Genomic DNA, 20981 nt, shown 5'->3' with positions numbered 1-20981 from the left:
GATGTTGGGCAGGATGCATGTAAGGTTCAGGAAGCTTAACAAATTCTAAGTTGCAAGTCTGAGGAATGTTGAGTGTTTTACAATAAAACAATCCCTTTTACAATTTAAAATGTTTTGCTGCCACTTTGTTGTATGGGCAGAAACAAAGCCAAAACAAGGGAGACTGGCTTGCGAAGCACTTTTAGCAAGATCCTTCTAAGCTTTCCCCTCCTAGACTACTCAAGTGAGCTCTTCATCTAAAGCAGCGGTTCTCAACCTGTGGGTCCCCAGATGTTGTTGGACTACAACTCCCATCATCCCTGAGCTGTGGCCTTGCTAGCTAGGGGTGATGGGAGTTGTAGTTCAACAACATCTGGGGACCCACAGGTTGAGAGACGCTGATCTAAAGCTACATTATAAACACCTAAGTGTCAACTGTATGCTTTGCTTGGTAGAGCTCTGAGATGAGATACTAAAGCTTTGCCTAGTACAGTGGTACCTTGGTTGTCAAACGGCTTGGCTCCCGAACAAATCAGCTCCCAAATGCCGCAAACCCGGAAGTGAGTGTTCCGGTTTGCGAATGTTTTTCGGAAGCCGAGCGTCCAACACGGCTTCTGATCGAGTGCAGGAAGCTCCTGTAGCCAATTGGAAGCAGCACCTTGGTTTTCGAACCGTTTTGGGAGTCAAACAGACTCTCGGAACAGACTTCCAGAATGGGTTAAGTTCGACAACCAAGGTACCACTGTACTGTTTTTCTCTAGACAAAGCTTCACCATCTTCAGCAGAAGGGCTGCTGAAATGCCACATTTTGCTCCCCTCCTGCAGTTGCCAAAGTCCTTAGCAAGCATTTATGGCAGGCAAGGACTACAAGGTTTAAAGTGGGGAGCTCGGATCAAAAAGATTCTCACTGGGGCACTGCCCTGAAGAATATTCAAAGCTTTGTCTGGGGAAAGCTCTGTTAATCCGAGAGCTGCACAAGTTCAAAACGGGTGGGAAGAAAAGCAAACACAAGAGGACAAGGCAGGCAAAAGAACAGACCAGGAGGCTTCCATTTCAGACGCTTTTAATATACTTTTTTATTTGCAGGGCTGTTATTCAGTCAACTCCAGTCCAAACCAAACACACACCTCTGCAACCCATAGAATGAAAAGGAATAGCAAGAGTAGCTACAGCCCGGTGAGCTCAAGGAATCTAGTCAAAACACAAACCCAGGAAAGAAGAGAGCCTCATGTCCTGTCAGCAATAACAAGGGCCAGGTGAAGTGTTGGTTCAAACACCTGACGGACAAAGCCCTAGGTATTTCCAGCCATGGAAAGGTAGAGACTGCGTCGCTCATGGCGGCTGTCTGGGAGCCAGGCCTACAGGCCCATAAAGAAAACTGGTAGCTGGGGTGGAGGCACATTTTGCTGGGGTGGGCATCTAACAAGATAAAAATTACGGGCTGCCCTCTGTCCCCATAACCCAATGGATGGCATGAATGCCTTGCTTCTCTGCTATAAAACTGATGGGAGTTGCCTGGGGGATGAACAGGCTAGTTAGGTGCAGAAATACTGCTGTGCAAGAGGAACCCAATGTGCCCTAACACTGCTGGCAGAGATGCTGGGAATTTTTGGACAATGAAAGCACATCTCTGTATGGCAATGGAGGAGCTCACACATCAAAAGACATGAGGAGCTCGAGGGCACTGCTAAAAATGTGGTTATGGGAAGAGGAGGCAGGTAAGTGTTCTGGAGGCAGGAGAATTTCCAGCGCCTCGGCTGCAATTTGCCTGGATCGCGCTGCAGCAAGACAAAGCTCCTTTCAAGATGCCGACAAACGTTCCATTTAGCTTTCCCTGCTGGGATGCTATTTAAGTCGCTAACAGGCACGTGGAAAGGTACTTGCGAGGTTTGCCTGCTCACAGCTACAAAGACCAGGAATTGGCTTTAAATGCAAAGGGATGACAGCATATGGAAATCTGGAGCAAGCAAACTGCTCGTGAACTGCCTGTCCAACCCTGAAACAGCCAGGATGATGCCGCCAAATTGCGACCCGCTTCCAGTTCGGGAAGCCAGCTGGTCCCCACTGCCCGATTTGGGCAAGAATGGCCCTCTGTTACCTAGCTCTAGCTGAGAAGCACCAGGAGACAGCTGTTTTGATAGAGCTCTTTAAATCTGTGGCCATTGTGGCTGGGCTGGACAACTGTAGACATCCTACGAAGTTGAGAAGCGTGTTCTCTCCTCCTCTTCCTCTCTAGCCGAGATAGTCGGTCTGGGACTTAGCCCGGGGGGCTACAAAGCAACTGTATGTTCTGCCAGTGCAGGTCACTCAATTTGGAAGCTCTAATTAGACGCTGGACCGAAGTGACGCAGGCACCAGGGACCCAGCGATTCTGGGGCTAAATGCAAAAAGCATGTCAAGGGAGCAACATTAGGCAAGCTAGCCTGGGGACCCAATTGACCCCTTCAACACAACTGCCTTGCCTCACTGTGACTGGCTTAAGGCTGGGGGAAGCTTGTGGCATGCAAGCTGATTGGGGGGGGCGGGCGCAGCATGACCACACTGCCATGTGCCCACGGGGTTGCGCGACGGCAGCTCCAGGGAAACATGACCACTGGCTGGCTTTCTACAATACTGAGAGCAAAGAAAAGACAAGGCAGCAGCGCCAGGCAGAGGGGCTGTGCCGTATCCCTCCCCCTAAAACATCCAGTTCCACCGGCAAGCTGTCACCCGCTGGATGGCACCGAGTGCCCACGACGTGGGTCGCTCCCCACCCCTCCCCCACCTGCCCTGACCCTCAGGGTGTGTCATCCCAGGAGGAAGAACAGTCCCCTGCCTGGCTAAGGGTTTGCCTCTGTATTTCCACCAGTTGGTCTGTAAGGGCCGCCCCGAATGCTAAGCCGAGAGGGGGCCTAGCTACGTGGGAGGCTGCACATCTCGCAGTGATCTGTGCCCGGCTGGTTCATGAAGGTGCAGTGCTGGCAGGCCCACATGGCGGAGGTTGTGGCGTGTGTCGAACCACCCATGGCACCGTATTCTTGGAGTCCTGGAAGCTGAACTCCAACTGTGCCTAGAAAAAGGGATTAAAAAAACACACAACAAGAATCAGGAGGGGGGTTAGGAAAGCTCTGACAAAGTGGGGGAATTTTCAGCTGAACATTACAGAAAAGGGTAGCTTTCTCTAGTTTGTGCAGAGCTATATGCCAACTGGACGCGGGTGGCGCTGTGAGTTAAACCACAGAGCCTAGGACTTGCTGATCAGAAGGTTGGCGGTTCGAATCCCCGCAACGGGATGAGCTCCCGTTGCTCAGTCCCTGCTCCTGCCAATCTAGCAGTTCAAAAGCACATCAAAGTGCAAGTAGATAAATAGGTACCGCTCCGGCGGGAAGGTAAATGGTGTTTACGTGCGCTGCTCTGGTTCGCCAGAAGCGGCTTAGTCATTCTGGCCACATGACCCGGAAGCTGTACGCCGGCTCCCTTGGCCAATAAAGCGAGATGAGCGCCACAACCCCAGAGTCGGTCACGACTGGACCTAATGGTCAGGGGTCCCTTTACCTTTACTATATGCCAACTATATTTTCTCCTCCTCTGCAAGGTCTGTACAACTTTGAATCCCCTCATAGTATTATTTGTGAGAGACTTTATTTGCTCTCCTGCACTAGATCAAGTTCACAGAGTTGTTTATCCACAAGGATTACACGCTTGCCCGCAGACTGTTTCACAAATATTTCTTTTCTTTGGCCAGGGAGACTGCTATCCTTGCTCAAGCCCCTTCCTTCCTACTGAGATCTCCCCCCGCCCCCAAGTGACTGAGGGAACTCAGACACCAAATCACAACCCTGGGTGATCTGATAACAGATAAAACCAAAGCTCTCCAGCATCTCTGCAGAGGTGCCCAAATCCTAGTATCAAAGGGAAAAGACATGACATACTGCAAAGCTGTTCAATGGTGGCCCATTGCTCAGATTTCTTCCAAGTCTGTGCAAGCTCTTCATTCCGAGTCCTGACTGCCTCCAGCAACAAGCTGATGCTATCCTGGAAGAGAGATGATGGGTCAGGTCACAGCTAATCCCATTTACCTCAAGGATACGTGGGGCTGTTCAGGAAGAATCTCTTTTCTCCAGAGCTGCCCCCACCTCCCCAAATCCACCAACCATAGTGGTAACATGACTGCTTATTTAACAATAAGGCATCCTTTCAAATAACACATCTGTAGGGCCAGACACAGCTAAGTAGTCTTGCCAGCGAACGTCCCCACAAAGACCACCAATATCACAATGGGGCTCCCCGCCCTTTCCCCATACACCCAAACTGGCTCTGGGGGAGGGTTGGAAGAGTCCCAGAAGAAGCACATGGGGCTGGGGGAGAGATGGCTGATTGTCTCATCAGGCAAGCAGAAAAGCTTGTGTTGACTGGCAGTAAAGATACACTTCAGTTTCCAACAATCTAACAGCATCCCAGTGCCATCTCAGGCGTGCTCTCTACCTCCCTTCCAGCTTAAAGGGCCAGCAACCCTATAAAACAGGGGTCAGCAAATTTTTTCAGCAGGTGGTCGGGTCCACTGTCCCTCAGACCTTGTCGGGGGGCCGGACTATATTTTGAAAAAAATAAATGAACAGATTCCTATACCCCACAAATAACCCAGAGATGCATTTTAAATAAAAGGACACATTCTACTCATGTAAAAACACACTGATTCACGGACCATCCGCGGGCCAGACTTAGAAGGCAGCTGGGCTGGATCTGGCCCCCGGGCCTTAGTTTGCCTACTCATGCTATAAAACAAGAAGATGAATCGCACAAACATCAAACACAACCCTGCATGGTACGGTGCTGTATTTGGGGGAAAGGAACTGCCAGTGTGAACTCCTTCAACCAGCCAGGACAGCACCCAGAAGAACCAGACCGCAGTGGCGGTGGCAGCAGTGAGTTTGAATGGTGGGTTGCAGTACAGCTGCATTCTTTCATGCATTCGTTTTTCGGCAACCACAACTTGCTACATGCAAGTGGCAAACTTGCATGGCTGTATGAAGATGACTTAGCTGAAGGGGGACATCTTGTGCTCCAAACAGCAGAGGGCGCTAGAGGCCACTTCAGAGGTGTAGACTTAAGACTTCTGAGTGCGCATACTGTATATGTCTCTCACTAATATACATCAGCCCAATTCAGAAACTGGCAAATAACCCCAAAAGACAAAGTGCAGTGAAAATGTGAAGTACCTCCCCCTTTTTATGGGCTACATGCCTATCTTGTCATCACACTTGCCCCACCTTTTTGGCACTAAATGTAAGTATTCAGGTTTTTGTTTTTTTAAAAAATAGTAATAATAAGGGAGTAAATACATTGTTCAGTGTTTTTGTCTTGTTATCCAACACAAAGCATATCTGACTGGTCCTGCTCTCCAGTTGCCTACTGGTAGACCCAGCTGTTCTGCAAATGCAAAATCATTGCAGTTCTCCATACATGGCACAGGGCTTGGCCACCCCACCCTTTTGGTGTTTACTTTTTTTGGGGGGGGGATGAAGAGCATTCCAGATGTTATATTCGCCAGCTGCCCAGCCAATAAAAAGAGGGCGGAGGCATGGGAGGAGACGCAAACACAGGAAGTTGCTGGCCTTGGTAAGACTGGGCAACTGATCATGCAATGGTTTACTGCAGGAATTTCTGATTCAGAGAAATTAAATGAAGTGCTTCCAGTTGTCAGTGTAACATCCAAGTTGGCTCTTGTCTTGTCCAAGAACATACCAATACAAACAACACAAAGGCCAAGCTGAGACTGCCGCACTTAAATCCCACGAGCATCTTTGCCACCAACCTTGAAGAGGCACTTCAAGAGATAGGGCAGCCTGTGGTGTCTGAGAAAAGATGCTTTGCCAAACTACCTGAAGGCGAATGTAAAGAGAAGCATGTAGCTTTCTGCAAGCAAGCAAGGTACACTGTGTGGAGTCCAGAGGTGCCCATCCCCTTAAATATACAGAACTCTCTTTGCAAGAACTCACACCGTTCACCAGAATTAACTTCCTTCTCATTACATACCCTTAAAGGCATCACTTCGTTGGTGACCAAGAAGAGGAGCAGATGGAAATCGGAGATGATGTCGAGGAACACTGAGGATGTGTTCTGGGACAAGTAAGTTGCCAGACTGTGGAAGTCCTGTAGAAATTGTAAAGAGGATAAACATTTCAGTGTTCTTAGGATTGGTTGGTATAGGCAGCACTACAGGGAATGACTGTTTTGCGTGGGGAGGAGTGTGCGCTCCTGACCTCCAAACGCAGCAACGGAGCGCATGCCAGCCCACTCTGCCCTGCCTCCTTTTCTAACCATTTTCAGGTTGTGGTGATGCTTGTGTGCATGGCTGCGCATGCACTGAATGCGCCTAAAACGGCCGGTGCCTGTGCTATCTACCCCTATCTAATACGATACATTGTTTTACATTTTCCGATTTTAATTGTTTTTAACTGTTGCATCTTATCACGTTAAGTCACTCAAGAGTTTTTTCCATTAAAAAAGTTGCAAACAAATAACAATGATAGTAATAAAAACCTGTCAGATTAATCACTCTGGTCAATGAAGCTCTTCCAGGACACATTCTCAAATCAAGAGAGCAATTATTTTTATTCAGATGTAGGAATAAGGGGATGTGAAATGACACCAGATCTCTCATCAAGAGGAGTGAATAAATGGCCGATACTGTCCTAGCAAGTCAAACAAGTGCATTGGGGAAAAGACACCAAGTTCTATAATATCCCCAACCCAACCAGAATATACCTGCAATTCCTTTCTGTACTAAGCTACTTGTTCTCTCTCTGATATGAAAACAGTCAGAAAAACAACAATGAATGGACGGAGCACCAGAGAAAGTTTAGACCATTCTTGATCTTGCTCAGTATTCTTCAAAAGCATCTGCCATTAGCTACTTGAAATAGCCACCAAGGGCAACTAGGGACTGACACACTACTTTTCACTTGCATTCACTGTTTCGAACCAGAGGCTTAAACTAAGGACGTTCCATGCACAAGGCTGTACTTACGGGACCGCCTCTCCTGGTATGCCCCGCGGAGGACCTTAGCGTCCGCAAATAATAATATCTTGGAGGTCCCGGGCCTCAAGGAGGTTAAACTGGCCTCAAACAGGGCCAAGGCCTTTTCGGCTTTGGCCCCAGCCTGGTGGAACACTCTACTGCAGGAGACCAGGACCCTGCGGACTTGACATCTTTCCGCAGGGCCTGCAGGACGGAGTTGTTCCGCCTGGCCTTCGGTCTGGGCCCAGTTTGACCCCCCCCTCTATGGGACCCTGTAAGTTACCTCTTTGGCCCTTTTATCAGCTCATGTGGGACCAACATGGATAGCTGGCCCTGATGAATACTTGAGGTTCCCGACCCCTATGGTTATAATTCATGGGCAGTCATTTAATTGTATCCTGATTCTAATTTTTAAGCTGTATCTTAATTAATTGTTTGATTGTGTTTTAATGTACCGTATTTTTCGGCCCATAGGGCGCACCGGCCCATAGGGCACACCTAGTTTTTTTGGGGGGAAATAAAGAAAAAAAATTTTATTTCCCCCCCAGGCACGGGGCTGGGGTGGGGGAAGCCCGAGCTTCCCCTGACCCCAGCCCCCAGAACAGGCAGCTTTCCACAAGCCGTGGGAGAGCTGCGCGACTTTGCACAGCCCTCCCACGGCTTGCAGAGAGCTGCGCGAAGCCCGAAGCCTGGGGGGTGCTGAGCTCAGCGTGCCCCCAGGCTTTGGGGTGCAGGCAGATCTCCCACGGCTTGCGGAGAGCTTCCTGAAGCCTGGAGAGCGAGAGGGGTCGGTGCGCACCGACCCCTCTCGCTCTCCAGGCTTCAGCGAAAGCCTGCACTCGCCCCATAGGATGCACACACATTTTCCCTTTATTTTTGGAGGGGGAAAAGTGCGTCCTATAGGGCGAAAAATACGGTATTTGATATGTGATGTTAGCTGCCTTGAGCCCAGTCTTGGCGGAGGAGTGCGGGGTATAAATAAAAATTTACTTACTTACTCATATGTGGACCTTGCTGGCTGACAGGAGTCGCCAGGAAAGCTAGAATGAAAAGCTGAGCTAGTCTTATTTGTTTCTAGACCCAGCAGTTCCACAGACACAAGCTCAAATTGTGTCAACAGCAGGAACAGAAAGGGCAAGGCAGATTAGGGTGTCGTCTCTCCCAAGCGCAGCTCTTTCTTCACAGTGTTCATGCTTTTCCTTCCGCCATATACTGCAGGGGACCTTTTGCCCAAGCAGTAGTAGGCAAGAGGATAGCTGAAGGGGCACACACCTACAAATACTTGTGTGCATTGGGGAGACCTATTACTGGGATGCAAAATGCAACATTTCTGTTTCTAAGGGGGAAATGAGGAATTGTGCAAGAACGTTTCTCTTACAATCATCTACGCAAGCCACGTTCTGACTTCTGATGTACATACTTCACAGTTAAGAGTACATTTTATGTGATTACGTGCAATTTCTCCCCACAGAACTGCTACTCCCACACACAAATTCAGCACAATAACCAACTGCAAACGGGAGCTTTTTAGACTACTTAGCATCTGCAGCCAACCATTGTTGTTGTTGTTCTTTTGCACAACATCCTATGATCTTTAAACATTAAAGTCAGTTAAATTGTTTGAAGCCGCCCCCCTTCCCACCCCCCCCGGCACCCACCCCAAATATGATTTGCACATACCTGAGTTTCTCCCAGAACATCACGATTCTCAATAGGGAATGGATTTTGAGAAATAGAAAATGTGTAAACTGGATCTTTGGGGAACGTAGTAGTAATCTTAAATTTAAAAAAAGAAAAAAAAGGTTGAGATGATGACTGCCTTATTTCTTGCGTTGGGTTTCATGCTTAGGCCTCAATCTAACGCCCACCTTATTTCCCAATGAGATACTTCAGCATGCATGGCTAAACAAGCAGAGGGCAACAAGGAATTCGTTTTCAAAAAGCACGGCTGATTCAGGAACATGCAAGCTTGCATTGGCTGTTCTAGAGTAGGTCCATCTTCTGATACAGAATAGGAAGGAATACTGGGCTGAAGTCTTCAGCAGTTCAAACTATCAATGCCCTTCCTGAAACTGCATTTTTTAAATAATAAAATCACATCATCTTCTGGAGGGCTTGTAAACTTTGCTAATGTGAGGTGGCTGTGATTTTTGGATCCACCAGGGAGGAGACCATGCTTGCTTGCTCTCCCACTCGTTGCCCAAGGCGGACTAATATTACAAGCTGTTATATCTGAAAGTGAAGAGCTAGCATATCCCAACTGCAATTCTATGGAGCCTTACCGATAAAGGACTTTTCAATCAGGGATCGGCAAAATTTGCAACCAAAACCAAAGTTGCAGAAATAGCTCAAGTCATTAGAGAATAACAAAAAAACAGAACCGTAAAGAGAGGCTTCAGAAATTCGGTTTTGTCTCTTTTTTCAGACGCCTCCTAAGTACATGTTCTGTCAATCTCCTTTCATTTTAATTATACCCCAGGTAGTCCAAACACACACAGAGAGATGCCTTTGCTGCTGGGGTAATAAATATGTTTCTGGGCTGTCAATTGGAATACAAAGTTTGCAGGCTCAACACAATGGCCATCACTGTGGCATGAATCAGGCATTAAATGCCTGTATCCCAACGCTTGAGCAGCTATGTAAATACATGGACAAGGAGGAGGACCATGTTCAAGTTTCCAGCCTATATTACATGCTGCTGCAGTGAATCATACCGGTGCCTGTACTATCATATCGTCTGCTGATGAATCATCACTGTACTACTACATGCTCCCATCTGGTAGAATAGTTTCCTCCCATCATTTTAATGCTAAATCCAAGCTCCGTGGCCATTTATTGCTCCTTGATACCATGCACACATATCCTTACTGCACATCAGAAAACCACCCATTTTCCAGCCAGGCAGTCAAACCATGTCTGGCTCCTTCACTATAAGCAGCAGACTGCTTAATCACTCCAGTGAAAGGTACAACCGACACTAGCTAACAAGCTCCTGGTGATGTAATCACCAGCATCTCTGTGGGGGGGGGGGTGACAGTTTCTACTCATCTAATGGATAAATGTCATTTTGCAAGAGCAGCGAGGTGCTCCAAGCAGCACCTAACAAGGAGGCTAAAAGCTTTTCTGAAGTTTCACATCACCACTAGTCCAAAATAAAACCGCGTTGACTTACGAGCTGCTTGCTAACATTTAGCTTCCTAACAAAGGCAGGGCGGCTAAAGAAAGGAACAAAGTGAAAAATTTCAACTTCAGTGTTGGGGTGAGGTTAGCCCGTTGTTATTTCCCTCTGCAAAAGAAGAAGAAAAGAAAAGTGTAGCGGATACTTACATCTATGATTAGGTACTCCACAGGGAGTGGACGAGCTAGCTGAGTAATCTCGTTGCCAAACTTGTCTATATCCTGAAACAACAGAAGTCTACTAGTTAGATTGAATGATCAATGCAAAATTGCTAAGGAGAAATATAGATCAGGGGTTGGTGTGTTGCATGTGGGCTACTGGCTAATTCTCAGTGGATCACAGCAATCTGGTTAACTGGATTCTTGCAAAGAAAGCTGCACAACTGAATCTTGATCTGGTCCAGTAAGAAACAACTTGTATTCTTAAACATGACTATATATTGACGATCGATTACACCCTAACTATACGGAGATCCCAAATACACACACTTGCTTTAGAAATTTACACACATATCAAGTGGAACGTGGGAATTCAAGGCTGTGGCTGTGTTTCTTTGTTTTTCAGTGTAGACTATGAAAGACAGAAGCCACTCACCCCTGCAGCAAATGCATGTCTAACCAAGTAAGGTTAACAGTTTTGCAGTAATATGAAATAACTTAATTCTAGAACAATTAAAGTTGCCTTAAAGGTAAAGGTACCCCTGCCCGTATGGGCCAGTCGTGTCCGACTCTAGGGTTGTGCGCTCATCTCACTTAAGAGGTCGGGAGTCAACGCTGTCTGCAGACACTTCCGGGTCACATGGCCAGCGTGACGAAGCAGCTCTGGCGAGCCTGCACCAGCACAGCACATGGAAACGCCGTTTACCTTCCTGCTATAAAGCGGTACCTATTTATCTACTTGCACTTAGGGGTGCTTTCGAACTGCTAGGTGGGCAGGAGCTGGGACCGAAAGACGGGAGCTCACCCCGCCGCAGGGATTCGAACCGCCGACCATACGATCGGCAAGTCCTAGGCACTGAGGTTTTACCCACAGCGCCACCCGCGTCCCTTAAAAGTTGCCTTACTACCAACAAAAAAAAGTAGGTATGATGCCAAGCCTGATTTAACAGGACCTCCCAATTCACCCCCTCATGGAATTACACAGATGTCCCATCTAGCACAATTATTCCATCCTAGATTTGGACAATTGTACTGCTCAGGCAAACTAAGTGCTCCCCCCATCCCTCAGCTATCCTTTGTGCAATATAGCAGGGAGAAATCTCTATGTGAACTAGGTTAACTGAAACGGTTATTAGTGTTAACGAGGCAGCAATTTTTGAAGGCTCTTTAAAAAGGGGGGGGGGGTAGGTTGGGGGAGCAAGGAAGAGAGCTTCTGGTTCTCATATACAAACTGACCTTTCAGGACTTGTTCCACATTGCACTGTAGAAGAGATTGTACTGTTGGTCACATATTTTAAATAGAACATGGGAATCCTCCCACACCTGTATAGATTTTACGCCCAGGACCAGTGGTCAGGGATGATGAGAATTGTAGTCCAAAACCAGCTGGAGACCCAAACTGGGGAAACCCTGGTCTAGCAGATCAGCCTAGACTGTGTTGCCTTTGCATTCCAAGACTTCGCCAATCCAACTGACATTTTGACAAGCTGCCCTGTTGAATCCAAAAACCTTAGCCTTCAAATGAAGTCTCATTTTCCCATCCCTCTGCAGTTTCAAAAAAAGGAGAAGCCCCGAGCCATGCTCTCTGAAATCAGGGGCTACAAAAGGCACACAATCTGACAAAGCCTAAACCTGTTGCGCTCTGTCTGATGAATTGAACACAAGTTCAATTATGGGGTGGGGGGGGGGAGATGACTAGCATATGTTCATTAATCACAAACTGACAATTAGACCTGATTTATGTCAAACACACCGAGCTCAAGCACTGCTTCAGAAATAAATTCGTAAGAACAGACACTTTTCATTAAAGATTCTGCAAGTGGGGGTTGTATTTTCCACCTAAATCACCACTTAACAGGATATAAATCATTCACTCAGACCTATATAAATTATACATTTGTAATTTCCAATCAGAGACCTTACATAAAAGTTTACATTTGCTAAGCTTCCAAAAGCAAAATGTGACTATGAGGCAGATCCCAAGGACAAGTACTCGGACACAGCTGTCAATCTGCATGTTTGATTTATTGCCAGGAAGATTGAGGGAGGGTGTAGAAACAGAAACACACACACACACACACACACACACACACACACACACACACACACCTCTCTCTCTCTCTCTCTATTGCAAGCAGTCAGATAGGGAGACAAAGTCCTAAGATTGACATTTCTGATGAGCACTGCTAATCAATACTTCAAGATGCAGGCAAATGCTTTGGTCATCACTACAATTCTGAAAGCTACAGGTTCAAATTTTCATCTTTTTCTTATTTAAGACTGTTGCCTTCTTACACAGAGAACTAAGAAAAATCCAGATCACACTGAATTTCTATGTACGGTGAACTTAACACGTTCCAGAAGTCCGTTCAACACCTGAAACTGTTCAAAAACCAAGGTGCGGCTTCTGATTGGTTGCAGGAGCTTCCTGCACTCAAACAGAAGCCGCATTGGACGTTCGGCTTCCGGAGAACGTTCACAAACCAGAAGACTCACTTCCGGGTTTGTGGCATTCAGGAGCCAAGTCGTTTGGGTACCAAGGTACCACTATATTCAATTTTTGAACAGAACATTTCTGATATTCAACAAAAGAGGTGGCCAGGAGCACACTGTGCTATGCATGTATGAAAAGCCATTTCTCGATCTGCAGGTAACCAAGGGGTTCCATGAGCAAGAGGTGAGCATCATCTCAGCCCCATTGCCAAGCCAAGGTAACAAGTGAGCTAAGTAGTTGAGTTTGGCATGGAGTCAAGAGCAGACTACTACCCCTGCCAATATTTTTTCCTAACAAATCCCAACCTCCCAAGTAAGCTTACTTAATAAAGGCAGCAGATCGGGGCTGGGGGCTACCTGGTGTATTACACAAAATGTCACATTTATGCCTATCTGCCTGCTGAACAGAAGTTGTGGGTGTGTGCTTGGTGTGAGCTCATTCCTTTGGGGCCAAGGTAACTGACCCAGAGAGAGGCAGAGAAGTTGCTAGATGAGGCCCCTTGGGGGTGAGATAGCTCTGTCCAGGACGACTGTTTCCCTGCTGTCATGGAGAATGAGGGTCTTAAGAAAGTTTCTCTGTACCTCATGCAAATTGCGATACAAATCCATTTCAGAGCAACATTTTTTGGGCAATCAGAAAACCCTCTCCTAGATTCACCAAGGTTTGCTCCTCAACTTTACTGATACGAAAACGCAGGGTGCTCTTTGGTGAATTTTCACCACGTTCCCAAATGGGAGGATGTGGTAACGCTTCTCAAAATTAAAAATTCCAAAGAACAAGCAACAATGAACATGCCAAGTTTCATCAACCTGGTTTGTGTGTAAAGATGACTAGAAAGATTCATGGAAAAAAGCAGCTGTTTATACATAAGTGGAAACACGCAGCATATTATTAATTATCACTGACCTCTCTCACTGTAGGAAAATCCATGGCATTTCCAATCAAGACACCTGCCCAAAACATGATAAGCCTGTAGGCATTCTTTTAAAGAAATGCTGATTATAGAGGAAAAACTCACAGATACTTTTCATTTCTCAAATAAGACAGACTGTTTGGTGTTGTAATATCTTCGGCAACAAGCCCAGGGGCTTGAACCTTTAGATATCTTGAGCTCTAGCAGGAGATATGGGAGGAGGATGGAATTTTTCTGGTGGAATTTACTAGCTTAAAAGTCCATTTCTTTTTTATGGGCATGTCTTCACAGCATTTATTTGGGGAATCTTGCGCTTTTCTACAGGAGCAGTCAATACTCATTGTGCTCCACAGGATTTCATCCCATGCCTCTTCCCTTTTGGGGGGCAGGGTGTAAAGGGAGGAAAAGGTGCCTATGCCTTTTCTAGGGATACTTCCCATACTTCTAGCTCTACATTGCAGCGTTCAGCCAGCAGAACATGAGCAGCTGTTCTACGCGCCAGCCCTTAATCTTGAAAAGGCTGCAAAGAGAAAGATCAAATCCAATGAAACCAACTTATAGATCTGCCCGTGCAAGAAGCAACCTGCTATACCACCCATATAATTAGCCCACCTGGAACGCATCTTCAAATCCAATTAAGTTCTAATATGCAGAGACATTTTTTCCCAGCACCTGTTGACTTTCATATTTCCCTCCAGGGATTTAAATGAAAAACACTTTTTACATTTTTTTTAAAAAAAGTCCAGTTACTAAAATCTGAATGGCATCCCCTATCGATAAAATAGAACCTTCTATCTTCTCCACTGCAAGTGGTATTTGTAAATCCTGTCCCTCAAAAAAAAGGTAGCGACTCATGACCCTCACTACACGCACACTGTATTAGCAATTTACTTTTTTTTATAGGCCTTAACAAACTTTGGTTGGGAGACAGTGAGGGAAACAATACCTTCCTTGAAAATATTTATTTGGGGACTGACGGAATGAAATGTACAGGGTGCTACAGACCTGGTTTCCAAAGAGAGCTATTTGCCACCAGAGATAGTACCCTCATATAGGGGCTCTCACATCCACCCTTGATTTGCTTTTGCAAGATAAGGAAGTAGAGGCATTTAGTTCTTACCCAAGCTTTCCAACCACACCTGAATACTTAAGCAAGGAGAAACGTCCTATTTTAACCCCTCTCTTGAGGAAGAGCTCTGGTACAAATTCAGCAGTTGGTCTGCAACACTTCTCTCTATTGCCGACGGGATATTTTTGCCTCTTGCAGAATCTTTAAGCGAGAAGCGAATAGGCAAAAGCAGCGGGATGGAATGCTTCAAGGTACAGGTACCGTTTGACACTATCATGGTGCCTCACATCTGCTACTTCAATTGAAGTAGAACAGTACAGTGGAAAGAACAAATACAGACAAAGCAAGAACTTGTGTGGGGTTTAAGTATATTATTTCAAGATCCAGCATTGTACAAATGCGTGGATTGTTCTGAAGATACAGTCCTTATAACTGATCACTCATAACCAAAATGTGTATGCAGAGCCGGTCAATCTTTTCAATATTATAAAGATTGCCAATACGTGCCACTAGCATATCTGGGAAAGGAGTAAATGACAGCATCAAGCAGCTGCTACAAGAGAACTTCCTCTACCCAACAAGCCGAGGCAAGAAATCTCTGAACGTCAAGGATGCATCTATGACTAAGGCCCTTGGCAAGCTCTTAAATGCAGGAGTGTTACTGTCAAAGCTATTGGTGGGGGCAGGAAAGAGAAATGCTCTGTGAAAGCACACTGTCAGGAGGTAACCCTTTATATGAAAAAATAATTAAGATTTAGAGATTAGAGGACAGCAACAGTGCTGGGGCTTTGATCTATGGCTGCAGGAAAGGGGGAAAAACCTGCCTTGTTGGGTCATATCAAGGTCCAGATTTCCAGCCGCAACAGCTAAATGGCTTTGGTAGCTCACAAGCAACATAATATGGCGGCAGCCACTTCACTGTCTCCAGCATCTGGTAAGCAGAGATGTCATTCAGCTAACGTGGCTCACAGCTGTGAACAGACCCCATTTCGGACCTACAGTTGGACTTGAATTATACTAAATTGTAAGTCTGCGGGCAGGATGGGTCTCCTTTCAGTTTTTGTGCCATAAATTATTATTTTTTACTATAATCCATGAATTTGTCTAACAAATGTTTAAAAGCCCAGTGAGTTGCCATCACATCATTCTGCAACAATGCATTTCGTAAGCTAAAATTACGCACTGTGCAAACTAATGGGCTGGCATTGTGATACTTCCTGTTTTATTTACTTTCCTAATGAACTGCATGTGTCGCAGCTGCAGCACTCTATGGTGATGAAAGGCAAAAATGGGGTAATCAGGATTACAGATGACTTAACACTGGGACTTTGTTGGGCTCCCAAATACTCCCCATATGTAAGTGACTGAGGCTACAACCCTATACAGACTTATTTGTGGGGGAAGTCCTATTGAATTCCGTGGGGCTTACTTCTGAGTAGACATGCAAAGGATTACATTCCTAGAGTCTTAAGCTTGCTATAGGTACCTTATCCTGAATTAAAATGCACACACATAAACCTCAGCTACACCTTTGGTCTGGAAACAGAATGCTTCTGCCACCCTGCTGCTTTAGCTGGGAGAAGTTTTCACAGACCCCAGCGAGAAATGACAGGGCTGCTTGTTACCTGGCTGAGAATGGTTGCGACTGATTTGACAAGCCAAAAAACATCTGCCCGTGATTGAGGAAGCCCTGGAAATGGCAATGTGGGTTTCAGTCTCCAACTCCCAGATAGCCTGGAGTTTTAGCAGGGATTGGGCTACCTAATAGCACACATGCAGGAGAGTGGGCAGGGGTCCTTAGCCATAGAAAAGGAGACTCAAATTATGCTTAATATACGAGAAATTGTTTCCTTAAGTGAACAGTCACAGCAACTACTAAACGAAACCTTTTTTGGGAGCTTTATCAACATAAACCATTCTGTACTTATATGCAACGTGTTGCAAAACATTAAAAAAATTCCAGCTACGGAAGTACAACGCGTTGTCCAGCCTGTCTGGGACCACCATCCTGTCCGCAGTGCCTTGACACAACTACATGAAAACCTTCTGGGCTGATGAAACTACCTATCCCCAGCACAATTAAATGTGCAAGTACAGATAGGCGATACAGGTCAGTAGACAGTAGCACTGCAGAGAAGGATGGAGAGGCATGTGGAATGACAAGCTGAAATATGAGTCACCAGGGTCACTCTTCCACATGAGAGAGGAGTTGCACTGAGAATAAATGTGGGGAATAAATAGCCCCCATTCTAGTGCCGGCTGAACTGGCAATCCTGGTATTGGCTAGTTTTCTGCTTTCCTCTTAAAAAAGAAATAAGAAAGTAGCGAAGTGTATAAATGGGTTATATTGGGGCCAGAGAAAGTAGGTAGGGGGCAGAAAACTAGTCTGTAGCAATGGGGTACACAACAGGCTATTTGGAGCTAGAAAGTAGATGTTTCATAAGCAAAAGGCAAGCTGGGAACTAGGAAAGCTGATAAGAACATTTCAGTGGATATGTCACTGGAAATCTGGCATAAAGAACCCTGTACAGCTCTATAAATATGCGGGAGTGGGAAGAGGCTGGACAAATATCATAAGCATTTGCTGGGCAAAGGAATCCTGAGTATTCTGAATGATTCCAACAACCAAGCAAGTATGTGCTCAGCGTCTCATGTCCCTGTCTCAAGGCAACATCAACAGAACATCAGGATTCTCAATTTATCCCCAGACTGAATTAAAGGCCTCGTACATATCAAGTGCTCATAACTCAACAATACCCAGGGGTACTGGTTTTTTAGAAGAAAACAAGTACCAGGCAGCTCTTAATAGAGAGTGCTTGGCCTTCCAGTATTGCCACTGGAATGACTTGACAAGAGGAAACCTGATATATCATACTAAAATCTAGCAGCTGGCAATTCTTTAGACCAGCGTACCATACAAAGCTGAAGCGACAGCCTAAATGCAAAACCGTATCCAGTTTTTTCAGTCTGTAAAAGAACGATGCAAGGGGCAAATGTCTATCGGTAACACAAGTGTCCTCAAGTGCCTTTCATCTTCTACCAACCCCAAACATTTCCTGGACATTAGAACATCAATAACAACATAACTCACTGGGAAAGATGACATCTTTGCATTGGTCCTAAGATCATATGTATTTTTCAAAAGTCAACAAGGGAGCAGAGTCCTGCAAAAGCACTAAACCTTTGCTACTCTGCTTCAAAGGATCCATAAAATTCAGATTCCCCTTTGGATCCCCCCCCCCCTTTTCTTTTTTGGCACGCTGCATTTGATGGAATGTTGAGACATCCATGAAATAAGTCTAGAGCTGGAGTCCTGCGGTGCAGCGACCAACTTCAAGAGCACAAGACTCACAGGGGTGCCCAATAAGATGACAGCCAGATAATGGAAAGTCAAACTTAGCAGACTGGCTGGATGCTGCTTCAGGAAGAAGAGGAGGTGTTTGAAACACCCAGAAACATAAAAACGGAGAACTGCTCTCCATTAATGCAAATTGCAAATGGATGAAAATGCCAAATTTTAAAGAGTGTTCGGCTCTCACGGCTTCCAGTGATTTCATCTGACTATGCTATGATAACTAATGCCAATATATTTTAGGAAAGGAGATCTAAAATTTATAGACATCTAGTGTTATGCGAAATGTAAGTCAAACAACATCTGTTTGTCAGAAGTTCTCCCCCAGCCCTATAAAACCTCTAGGCTTGGTCTCTGTTGACATTCGATAAAGACCTATGAAAGGAACGCAGCGTATTATTCAGCCTTCTCTTATTCAGACTCGCAAGGGCAAAATACATTCCAAGCTTAAATAAGTTGGAAAGAGGAAACTGGTTGAGATAGGAAAGAATTGTCTTCTAAGATAGCATACACAAGACTCCTACATTCTTGAAAATGATGCAATTAGCCCTTTCTCCATTATAAATGGTTAACCTAGCAACTCTTATTTCTGGTGCTACAGGAAGTTGCAAATACCCTGCCTGCCCACATCCAGCTGAAAAGAAGAGAAATGTACTTTTATCAAGTAATTGATATACTACATGATGCCAAACTGCTTCTAAGCAGTTTATAAAGCATAAAAACCCATTTACAGATTACTCAGGTGTTGGATGCATGATAATGATATAAAGGCTGCCTTAATTCTTAATTAGCTATCAGACTAAGTTCAAGGTGCTGGAATCGGTGGCAAAGCCCTATACAACTTGAGACTAAGATACCTAAAAGACAGTCTCAGCCATTATATACTAAAGCAATCACTATGCTCTGCAGAAGAGGGCCTCCTTCAGATGCCATCTTGTCAGGAAGTCCATTCCACATGGTACCTGAATTGGGCATTTAGTGTGGCAGCACCTGCCCCTTGGAATGCTCTCCTGTTACATATCGAACAGGCACAATCTCTGTCGTCTTTTTAACACTGATTGAAGACTTCTTGCTTTCAGCAAGGCGTCCTCAGTGGAATTTTTTTATTTCAGTCAGTCTCGGCACTGGATTTTAAATTGTTTTTATATCTGTAATTGTTTTATACATGTTTGTATTGTATTGTATTGTACTGAGATGCTTCATAGGAAGTGATTAATACATGAAATAAATAACACAGGGAATCAGACTTTCCATTCCAGACACACTCTCCATTGGTGGGTGAGGGGAGGAGGTGTTCTTCAACAGTGAGAACGGCTATTTAAACAGCTTTTTTTGTTCTGGTTCTCAAAACTCCTAATGTTCACACCAGCATAAGCCTGAAGCCCTTCACACCAGTCAAATTTCAGCATCCAGATGCAGTTAAAAGCATTGCTGCCAGTGCTGATTTAGTCTTTAAGGGGCCAAAATAAAGAGAGTGGTAAAGACATAAAAGTCTTGCACAGCCAGAGGCGTCAGAAAAATGCCTGGCTCCATAAAGTTGGAGCAAACCTGGTGCTGTTGGTTTTCCTGTTTTGGTGCTTTTTGAGATATGAGTGAGTCATACTTGTTCTCATGGGAACAAGCAATGGCTGGAACATGCCGTCATGGGTGCAACAGCCTCCGGCCCTGTCCCACAAACACGCACTGATGCGCACCACCCAAGGATGGCTCAAGAGAGAAGAAGCCTGTTATTTGCCCTTTAAGCACCTCTAGGCTTACTGAGGCCCTGCAGCCAGTAACGCACTAGACGTGTGGCTTTGATCCCAACATGGGCTTCTTTTGTGCAGCAAGCAACTGAGACAACTTCATGAAAAAACGTTTTCCAAAAGTATAGAAACAATATACCAGGACTGGATACTTTATGCAATGAGCAAAGTTTCACATAGGCATCGCTTCAAGTCTCTCTGATTTTACATACATCACCTCTTCTCTGCCTGCAGGAGTTTAAAGAGCATCTGTTCTCCTACCCAGCTAGACGACACAGGGGTTCAATAGCTTCTGCTGTATTTAAACTGCTGCTAACCTTGCGAGATAAATGTACTCCACATTACACAAACATTGGCTTCTTGGGGCGGATCCAACAAATTTCTAAAAGCTCTTTCATGTGAGTGCTTAAGCCATATATATATATATATGTGTGTGTGTGTGTGTGTGTGTGTACACACACACACACACACACACACACACACACTCTTTCTCTCTCCAAAAAGCTCCAGTGCAGATCTCTCCTAATTTTCTGGAAAGGTAGTTGTGCTGGTTTGTAGTAGCTGGCTGCCAAGAGACCAACCTTTAAAAAGCTTTTACCCCAATAAATAATTTAGTCCAAGTAGCTCATTAACGTCTTCCTGTTCTGGGCATGTTATAAACCAACACTGCAGGACAACAGCCTCCCTTAGCTAAACCCCTGGCCTGGATCAAAATATATTCCTTCATCTCACAAGAATGGGGCGTTGAGTGTTAAGTGCTCCTAATACCACGGTAAGGACAGAATACGGAGAAAATAAGGCAACCTTTTGTTCTGAACCACAGGCCCAAAGGAGGGTCTGTGCAAAAAATGGTTTGCTGCAGGGATACCAAAGGAGGATGTCAAGAACGCCAGAATAGTGCTATATTAAAGGGAAATGTAAGCTTTCAACACAGCCTGCAAACCCCACAAAGCCACTACAGACGTGGGTCAGACACCACAGCAGTGAGGTGCCGTCATGACTTGTCTGCACCCAGAAAAATATTCATTCATTACTTATACAAATGATAGCATGCATCAGTTTGGCCAGAACCTCCCATCAATCCACCTGGCGC

The 20981-nt window shown here is 45.4% G+C and overlaps 1 protein-coding gene across 2 annotated transcripts in view; it reads right to left on the bottom strand.

The window, feature by feature from the left end:
* Nucleotides 1–1030: 1030 nt before the first annotated feature.
* The window catches only part of NPLOC4 (NPL4 homolog, ubiquitin recognition factor), a 50360-nt gene continuing 30409 nt past the window's right edge, over nucleotides 1031–20981 (bottom strand). For both annotated transcript variants that reach the window (XM_080994615.1, XM_080994614.1), the window contains exons 13-17: nucleotides 10307–10378; nucleotides 8660–8755; nucleotides 5995–6111; nucleotides 3891–3993; nucleotides 1031–3028 (exon numbers count right to left, since the gene is read on the bottom strand). In XM_080994615.1, the coding sequence (XP_080850741.1) occupies nucleotides 2871–3028; nucleotides 3891–3993; nucleotides 5995–6111; nucleotides 8660–8755; nucleotides 10307–10378 (546 nt within the window). In that variant the 3' untranslated portion in view covers nucleotides 1031–2870. The remainder of the gene's footprint in view (nucleotides 3029–3890; nucleotides 3994–5994; nucleotides 6112–8659; nucleotides 8756–10306; nucleotides 10379–20981) is intronic.

The sequence above is a fragment of the Podarcis pityusensis genome (genome assembly GCF_964106645.2).
Source record: "Podarcis pityusensis genome assembly, chromosome: 2".
NCBI classification, from domain to species: domain Eukaryota; kingdom Metazoa; phylum Chordata; class Lepidosauria; order Squamata; family Lacertidae; genus Podarcis; species Podarcis pityusensis.
Note: the sequence above shows the minus strand (reverse complement) of the source record. Positions and strands in the feature narration are given on the sequence as shown.